Source organism: Octopus bimaculoides, chromosome 20 (assembly GCF_001194135.2).
Source record: "Octopus bimaculoides isolate UCB-OBI-ISO-001 chromosome 20, ASM119413v2, whole genome shotgun sequence".
Classification (NCBI taxonomy): Eukaryota; Metazoa; Mollusca; class Cephalopoda; order Octopoda; family Octopodidae; genus Octopus; species Octopus bimaculoides.
In genome coordinates this window covers 36,129,122-36,139,140 of record NC_069000.1, presented here as the reverse complement: position 1 = coordinate 36,139,140, position 10,019 = coordinate 36,129,122, and the positions used below count along the sequence as shown (strand labels likewise).

The window sequence follows — 10,019 nt, the reverse complement described above, 5'->3', positions numbered from 1 at the left end:
GATAAAATAAATAATTTAACCCTTTCATAATTATATTTCTAATAAAATGCACTGTTGTGCTCAAATTCATTTTGCAAATGATCATGAAACTGGCATCATTGTTTTAACGTTTGCTTTTTCATGCTTGCATGGGTCACACAGTCTTTATTTACTATGACCAGATGCCCTTCCTGTCACCAACCATTGCCAGCTTCCAAGCAAAGTTATATACCACACAGCCACACTCGTCAGTGTTTGGAAGATAACTTAAAAACAAAAAGATTCTTACAGAAAATTATGAAGGAAGGTTTCACTTTAAATGTGAACCTTTTTAAAACAAGAAGGTATTTTTGTATTATACAGCCAGAGGATTAAACAAATCAAACCTCTCTGTGAATCTCAGTTCTAAAAGTCATATTATATTACTTACCTGATAGATATAGACATGTCACAGAGTAAGAAGAATCCAGAACGTCTGAGAGAGCTGAGATCCCTTCCATACCAATACAGTTTCTTGATAAGTTCTTTGAAAAAAAAACAAAAAAAAACCCACACAGCTTGTATGAAAATATCGTAAAGGAAAGTCACCAACAAGACAGTATCTATATATATCTAATATAGTATTTGCATAAAGTTTAAATGTAAACTATAGCATTTTATGATGTAGTCTGTATGTTTGCCAGTCCATGTCTCTTTCTGTCTCTCTCTTTGGTCAGCATGGGATTGTAACAGAAGATGCTTGCCCAAGGTGCCATGCAACAAGACTGAACCCAAAATCATGTGGTTGGGAAGCAAGCTTTTTAACCACATAGCCATAATTGCACCTATTATACAAGGTAAATTTAATAAGTCCAGGCTCATTAACGTATTTACCTGTTTCAATTTGTCACCGTTCAAAAATGTGATTTCAAATTTTAGCATAAGGCCAGCAATTTCGGAGGTGATTTACATCGACCCCAGTGTGCAACTGGTACTGATTTTATTGACCCCAAAAGAACGAAAGGCAAAGTTGACTTCAGTGGAATCTGAACATGGACAATACTGCTAAGCATTTTACCCAACGTAATAATGACTCTGCTACCTTACCGCCTTTCTCTTATGTGTATATTAACTGATATTTTATTTAAAATATAGGTGTAGGCATGGCTGTGTGGTAAGAAGTTTGTTTCCCGATTACATGGTCCTAGGTTCAGTCCCACTGCATGGCACCTTGGGCAAGCATCTTCTACTATAGCCTTGAGCCAACCAAAATCTTGTGAGTGAATTTGGTAAACTGAAAGAAGCTCATTGTGTGTGTGCATGTGTGTGTGTGTGTGTCTTTGTTTGTCCCCTTCACATTGCTTACATCCGTGTAACTTAGTGGTTTGGCAAAGGAGACCATTCAAATAAGTATCAGGCTTCAAAATAAAGATAAGTACTGAGGCGCAGGAGTGGCTGTGTGGTAAGTAGCTTGCTTACTGACTACATGGTTCTGGGTTCAGTCCCACTGCATGGCACCTTGGGCAAGTTTCTTCTACTATAGCCTGGGGCTGACCAAAGCCTTGTGAGTGGATTTGGTAGACGGAAACTGAAAGAAGCCCGTAGTATATGTGTATATATATGTATGTATGTGTGTGCATGTGTTTGTGTGTCTATCCCCCCAGCATCGCTTGACAACCAATGGTGGTGTGTTTATGTCCCTGTAACTTAGCAGTTTGGCAAAAGAGACTGATAGCATAAGTACTAGGCTTCCAAAGAATAAGTCCTGGGGTCGATTTACTCGACTAAAAAGGCAGTGCCCCAGCATGGCTGCAGTCAAATGACTGAAACAAGTAAAAGAGTAGGTTGATTAGTTCAACTAAAATTCCTCAAGGTAGTGCTCCAGCATGACTGCAGTCTAACGACAGAAACAAGATAAAAGATATGTTTGAATAGTAAGCAAAACATTTTGACACTGGTGAAAGAGTAAAGAGCAAGGGTGTAATGAAAAGTGCTGAGAGCTACTGTTGCTTTTGTGGTTGTGGTTATGTTGAGAAATAAACAATTTAAATGGAACAGACCAGACTGAAAATAGTAATATTCTTTTGTAACATTTTGGCAATGAGAATCGCTCGTTCATTATCGATTTGGTTTTCAATCAACTCCAAAACTTCCACTCTTCGGTTATTCTAAGAAAAATAATACAAATATAATTTTAATGTCAATAAAAATAAAGACAATTTATAAATACAGTAGTTTGCAAATTAAACTGGACAGGATCAAATTTTTTGCGACTTTTTCAGAATATATCATAATCTCTGACTAAATTAATGAAGTTTTTGTTGTTTTCGTTCAAAATAATGTAGTCATGACATCTGGCATCTAGTCAGTTGTGGCTTTGCTCTAGCATTCCTTTCCTTCCGTGCTACACAAGAGCATGTCCTATATTGTTGTTTTTGCATGTGTTCATTATTAACCTTGAAATTCCTGATGGATATCACATTCAGAAAGCAATTCAGGAAATGTAGCTCTTAGAAAAAAGGTTGGTCTTAATACCAGACAGATTGCTGAAAAAAATGAATGTGGCAAAGTCAACTGTTAGTGAAATTGTGAAGAGAGCTGAAGACACTGGCAAACAAGCAACACTGCATCAAGGACAATGTGGAAGATGACACAAGACAACACCTTATAATGATAAGGTTTCAATAAGAAATAGAATGAAGGATCCAGAGAAAACCAGCAAAGATTATCAGAGAGATCTGACTTTCAACTGGTGTAAATTTTTCATCTTCAACTGTCTGACGAAGGATCCTTGAAGCTGGCAGACCTGCCAGAAAGCCAATGTGTAAACATTTATTGACTGTTGTTATGAAGAGAAAACATCTATGCTGGGCATGCGATCATGCTGGATGGAAGGCAGAAGATTGGAGAAAGGTTCTCAATCTGATAGTGACTCAGCTATTAGAGCAAGGTCATCAGCATAGAGAAGCTCCCAGGGGCATCCTTTCTTGAATTCCTCTGTTATTGCCTGGAGAAATATGATGAACAAGAGGGGGCTGAGGACTGATCTTTGGTGGATCCTGTCAAAGGCTCTCTCCAAGTTAACAAAAGCCAAGTACAGAAGTTTATCTTTGGCTAGGTATTTCTCCTGCAGTTGTCTTACCAGAAATATAGCATCAGTAGTGCTTTTCCCCTGGCACAAACCCAAACTGCATATCATCTAAACTAACTATCTTCCTAATTAGTTGGGCTATGACCCTCTCCGCGGCTTTCATTACCTGATCCAACAACTTGATACCTCTGTAATTATTTCTATCTAAGGCATCAGCTTTACCTTTGTAGCAGTTGACTATGGTGCTGCTACACCAATCAGTGGATATGAATCCTTCGTGTATCACCTGATTGACTATACATGTGACTAAACTATAGCTGACACCGCCAGATATTTTAAGCATCTCTGCAGTGATTCCTGACAAGCCAGGGGATTTCCCTGTCTTCATACCCTTAACTGCTTTATCTACCAAGGTACTGTCAATTTGAATAGCTGGTCCCTCTGTTGGGTTGACATTTGGCAGACTCTCTCCCATTCATTCTCTTCATTTAGCAACCTTTCATAGTGGCATCTTCAAGTCCCTCTCTTTGCAGCTTCATTAAATGCATGTGAGCCATCATCCATGCAGACACATTTCTCTCCTATGACATCACAATTCTCTCTCACACACTGTCTTGCAACACAAAACACTTCAAGTCTTTGGTCCTCATGACAGAACATTGGCAAATTTTTTCTTATCTGCTTCCCCTCTGGCTAAGTAAACCTGTCTCCTGGCTTCCCTTCTGGCAATCTGATACAGTTCCCTGCTACACCGTTCTTCCCATCCTTCCATGCCTGTTTCTTTTCCTTAATAGCCCTAATTATTATAATCTTGCATTGTATGCATGTATGCATGAGTGTGTGCATGTGTGTTTACTTCCAGAATCTAAAAGTATGGTTACCTAACCAATTTGAATGTCCAGTCAGCCATACCAAATCGTCAGCATCCAAAGAGCTGCACCCAATTGGCCCATTCTGAGGTTTTTCAGGCTCTTCCCAAGCAGTAGTGATTGCATGGAGGGAACAACAACAGCAACATTACTGCTTATTCTAAACAGTTTCAGCTTTGCCTTGGATAAATAACAATTAATAATTCAGAAATATGCAAAGTCTATTTAGCTTCACTTATACAGTTATCGTTTGTAATAGGGTGTCAGTAACCAGGCTGCAGTTTCAGTGACAAGAATTTTGTCACCATATAACAATTAACAAATCATCCTCATCATCATCATCGTTTAACGTCCGCCTTCCATGCTAGCATGGGTTGGACGATTTGACTGAGGACTGGTGAAACCGGATGGCAACACCAGGCTCCAATCTAATTTGGCAGAGTTTCTACAGCTGGATGCCCTTCCTAATGCCAACCACTCAGAGAGTGTAGTGGATGCTTTTACGTGTCACCCGCACGAAAACGGCCACGCTCGAAATGGTGTCTTTTATGTGCCACCCGCACAAGAGCCAGTCCAGGGGCACCGGCAACAATCTCTTTTGTTATCATACTGAAATACTCTGTTGAAATATTCTGTCTTTACTTCAATTAATTCATAAAATAATGAAGAATTGAGTAAAATAACTTTATCATTGCACTGTGCAACAAAATTTTTACTATTTATTGTCTTTGGTCAGTAAGTGTCATTTCTTATTTGCTTCTATCTAGAAATCAAAGAAAATTACTGTTCTTTTCAAACTTTGTAACCTGGACATCAATTTTCCATTACATCTCAGACAGAGCCAGTGCTGGGTTGCTGAAGCAGAAATATTGTTATAGCAAATATTCTGCTCAATACCACAGATTTGCTTGTCAGTTGTTTGACCTTAATCATTTGAGTATGTCCCTCAGTGGCTGACAATATGTGCATCTCTGATCATGAGCAGGAGTAGTGGTGGAGCATCACAACCATGCGTTGGGAGTAATTCTTTAGGATTTGAATAAATATTGTAACAAAAGCAAAGTTTGAAAGAAATACTAACTATTTTTCATGTTTTCTAAGGGTAAGCAAACAGGAAATAACAGTTGCTACCCAAGGACAAAAATCATGTTACACAGTGTTATTTATTAACTGGTGTTTGGATCATAAATTAACATTAAGTTCTGATAGATTTTAATTCAGGACTCTTGCAAACAAGATGTTTGTACTACAGTGTCTCAGGCAGGTTGGCGTCAAAAGTGTTAAGTATGTTTTTGAAAGGTTGACATGTATCTTCCCTGCAGTTGTCATTTCAGTTTGAAGACATTGGCTCAGATCAAAACACTTGCCTGACAAAAAAATCTAATAAAATACATCACACTTGCTTGGTACCTTACCTACCTTCAAAGTTTCCATAAAGATTTCAAACATTCTTATATATATGGAATACTGGTGCAGTTCAAATTTTTTTTTTTCTAAATTGTTGAGTATAATTGGAAGAGGACGAACATCTGGAAGCAGAAGACTATCACATTTGACTTACATCTGTCACATTTGACTGAACACTGCTTCATTTTACTGAGATATATATCATATCTTACTAAGATTTGTCACATCTAAAATACGCCCATGTTGACTAAAATCATATATACATCTTAACAGGTATACACATATACATGAATATTCACATGTAGCCAGACAACATACCAATGACTATATATATATCAATGAAAAGTATTTCAATACAAATGTATTCATTTCCAGCAAAATAACTTCTTCACTGTTCTCAGTTCTGTTAACGGCTACGCGTTCAGGCGAGTATACTTGGCATTGATGTGGCAACATTTGAAATATTGTCTAGGTAAATGCAGCTGATGAAGACTGATCAAATTTATGTTGTGAAACATATTTGAAGAGTGTGAAACCTAGGTACTGCATTATCCGATTCTGGGTTGTCCATTTATCGAATGTTCTTCCTAGAGGTAAGACAAATTTTTCATGTTTGTTGCACACACACATTTTTGCCAGTATATACACAGTGAAGCTATACAATAGCGTCGTAATTGTATCGATTGCTAGTTTCCAGTAAATATTGGTGCCTTGTTGCACCACTCATCTGAATTTATATATATATATATATATATATATATATATATATATACACACACACACACACACACATCTTACATTTGATAAAGCGCAATTGATTTCATGTAGGTTACACTGGTAAAGGAAAAATGAAACAAGAAATGGAGTGGGAATAAGTGATAGTCACAGATGTTAAATGAAGGCGAACTGTAGTGAGAGGTTCTGCTTTGAAGTTGCTGGTATTTTAATCAAAATGGCACTGCAGATTTATATTGCACATGATGATGTTTATTAATTCATTAATAAAATATATTACATGCCCATGCAAGCAGCATTCTTTATTTCCCACTGTCAACATAATCGTGTTTGGGCATGATGAAATATTGCTTTCTTTGGAATAGGAAGGGCTTAGTAACATCAATAGTAGATAGCCATATAAAATCCATCAACATAAAAGTAGATGCTTCATCTATGTGTGTGTGGGTGGGGGGTGTAGGTGGGGTGCACGCATGCATGTGTGTACATAGGTGCAGGAGTGGCTGTGTGGTAAGTAACTTGCTTACCAGCCACATGGTTTCGGGTTCAGTCCCACTGCGTGGCACCTTGGGCAAGTGTCTTCTACTATAGCCTCGGGCCGACCAAAGCCTTGTGAGTGGATTTGGTAGACGGAAACTGAAAGAAGCCCGTCGTATATATGTATGTATGTGTGTGTATATGTTTGTATGTCTGTGTTTGTCCCCCCAACTTCGCTTGACAACTGATGGTGCTATTCATGTGCCACTGGCACGGAAGCCAGACGGCTACTCTGGCAACAATTATGCTCGGATGGAGCTCTTAATGCTCCACTAGTACAGGTGCCATCACCATTTCGATTTCATTTGCCCCAACAGGTCTTCGCAAGAGGAGTTTAGTGTCCAATGAAAGATAGGTACGCATAAGTGGGCTGGCTACATCCCTGGCAGAGGCCTTGGATTTTGATCTCACTTGGCTTGCCAAATCTTCTCATGCACAGCATATTTCCAAAGGTCTCGGTCACAAGTCATTGCCTCGGTGAGGCCTAATATTCGAAGGTCGTGCTTCATCACCTCATCCCAGGTCTTCCTGGGTCTACCAGGGTGCATCAACTATTTGAGAAAAAAAAATTTAAGAACCACATATGGCTCAGATTTTAATTAAATATACACTATTTCTTTAGTTCCTACAGGGAAGCTTCAAATTTAATGCAAGTGACAAAAAGGCTTGCCATTCTTTTGGCCTTAGCCACCAACCAAAGTCCTTTGGAGATTGCAAACTACTTGAATGTTGTCAAGCCCTTTATGTTTAACATAAGAAAAGAGCTTCTGGTGTTTGGCAGGAATGTGTCTTCTGAGTCCAAAAGGGAAAAAAATATCCTTAAGGGTCAGACATTGTAAAACATTTGAGTTTGTCCATGGCATCATCAACGAGAATCCTGGCAAGTAAATGAGGGCCATTGCCAATTGTCTTCTTGTATCAGATTTAATGATTAGACGCATGGTGCACGAAGACGTCAAGTACAAATTCTCTGTTATGAGAAGAAGGCACTTCATGTCCAATTATTATCATTATTACGGCTGGGTTCCAACCTGGTCGACAGCAACAAAGTCCACCTGCCACACTTCTTGGCCCATCATCACTGCCTTGAGGTTTTGAATCCATTCCAGGTTAGTGTCTGCACTCAAGTTGTCAATGTAAGTGTGACATTTTCTTCTTCTTATATCACCATGAAGTGGGTTCCACAAGACTAATTTAGATGCTGAGAGTTCAGGGTGGCACACACAGTGACCAGATAGTCACAGCTGTTTTTGCCTGATCTTCTCCCTAGCCTTTGGCAGGTCTCCACAAAGGCATTCATTTGACATATATTGCTGCCATGTCACATTTAGCCCATTTGATAGTATGTCAGTGTCCATGTTTCATTGCTGTATAATAGCACTGATTTGACAGTTGCAACTAACAGCTTGATTTTGGTTTGCCTGGGCAATTTAGAGTTCCGTGACTTCTTTAGTTTGTGACAGGCTGTCCATGCTTGTGCCTTCCTGATCTTGATGTCTGTTTCTGAACTGCTCATCCAAGATCACATCAAGATCAGGAAAGCACAAGCATAAACAGCCTGTCATGTCCAATTAGACCTAGGAGAACCATGTGATTTGGTTGGAGTGTTTGTTTGCTGAACAAACTCAAGCCCCAGAGGAGCCCGACATTCTCAGATCAAAAAGTGAGCAGCGGAAATGGCAGATGGCTCTGTGCCAACTCACAAAAACCCCCCACTGCTATGCACACCAAGTTCCTATCATTTGAGATTGTCTTGGGTATTGTAAGCAATGAGGGCCATGTCATGCCTCCTCACTTTTCCCCTGGAAGGTGTTAGGGTCAATGTGGCAGCTTACATTGAGACAATGGAGATGGTTGTCAAACGCTAGATCGAAAGAGTTGATCAGGGGAGGCCTTTTGTGTCCCAGCAAGACTCTGCCCCCTCTCACACAGCCTGCATGACAACGGGGTGGATGGTCAAAAATTTTCATGACCATGTTATCACTAACATCTGACCTTGCTGTACTGATTTAAACCCCCTGGACTACTATGCCTGGGGGGAGTTGTTGAGGGGGAGACCAACAAGCATATCCACAATACCCAAGGACTCATTGATGGCAGGTTTATCAAACAGCTTTCTCCTATATGTATATAAGAATATATGCACCAAATTCAATAAAACTACATTAGTTTTTCTAACAAATATTTTTATTTCTTTATTTTAGGATGGTCATTTTATTATTTCTTTTGCCAAATAAACACATGCACAACTTTTTTTGCCAAATATACCCACGCACTTCTTCACTTCAGCTTTATTATTATTCTTATTTTTGTATCCTTTATCTTGAATATTTCATCACACATCCTGTGACCTCTTCAGTAACTCTCCATACCACGTGTCTTCTCCCGTTCTATTTAGTCCATTCTGTCTTTCTATAGTGTGCATCCTTCTCTGTGCATGCTTTTGCATCTGTATCTCTGTGTATGTGCATGCATGTGTGCATGTATGTGTGTGTGTGTGTGTGTGTGTGCATGTCTATGTGTTTTGTATGCTTGTTTTGTGTATGTGTATATGGGTTTGCTTACTATAATGTTTGTACCTGTGTCCTTTATTTAGTTTTTTTCTTCTTTCTCATATTTTTCATTTATCTACTTGTCTATTTCTCTATTTTCTTTCTTCATTCCACCTTAGGTATGTGTCTTTCGTGTGTGTATATGGGTTTTTGTATTATACTGTTTGTATCTGTGTCTTTTTTTTTCTCATGAAGTAACTGCTAGACTGAGAAAAATGGGTCCGACATGATTTACTAAACCCTTAAATGTAGTGTCCCAGCATGGCCATAGTCCAATTATCGCAAATGAAACCAATAAAGAAATGAAATGAAGAATGTCTGTTTGGTCATGTCTGACCTAGAGCTAAACAACATAATATAGAGGAATGAAAATGAAACCTAACATACTGTCACGGATGCACATGAGCTGGTAAAATCTCTTGGCCAAAGGGTCTGCTGATGCAATATAAGCTGTCTTCTCTGGAAATAACAAAGGAGATCATTTATTAGTCTTTTGAGTTGTAGGAATTTTTCTCTAATATCAATTTCTATTCGATATGCCTGTAGTGAAACTACCTCCCGCCATTAGATACAAACTACTATCGCCATTACATACAATCTTCTCATTTAAATATAAATAAATGCGAGCGTAGTAGAGAACCCATTCCTTGTCCATCACGTGACTGATCATTATTCGAATCGGCAACTTCTTCGAACCGTTCCCGCCAGAACGCAAACTGACCAATCACGGCCCCTAGTAAGGTCACGTGATAGAGTATATTTCTACCATCTGGTGAGCCAATAGTTTGTTATAAATAGCTTTAACTCGGCAGCCAAATTCGTCTCGGTCCAGTTTCTCTTTGAGAACTGTTCCGTGTACCACACGACAGC

General features: G+C 39.0%; 1 protein-coding gene across 1 annotated transcript in view; it reads right to left on the bottom strand.

Annotated features, from left to right (window-relative positions):
• Positions 1–362: 362 nt before the first annotated feature.
• Positions 363–10,019, bottom strand: part of LOC106868740 (uncharacterized) — a 61,736-nt gene continuing 52,079 nt past the window's right edge. Inside the window, exons 5-8 of the mRNA XM_052974998.1 lie at positions 9,537–9,608; positions 5,338–5,447; positions 2,019–2,126; positions 363–503 (exon numbers count right to left, since the gene is read on the bottom strand). Coding sequence (XP_052830958.1) covers positions 402–503; positions 2,019–2,126; positions 5,338–5,447; positions 9,537–9,608 — 392 coding nt within the window. The 3' untranslated portion in view covers positions 363–401. The remainder of the gene's footprint in view (positions 504–2,018; positions 2,127–5,337; positions 5,448–9,536; positions 9,609–10,019) is intronic.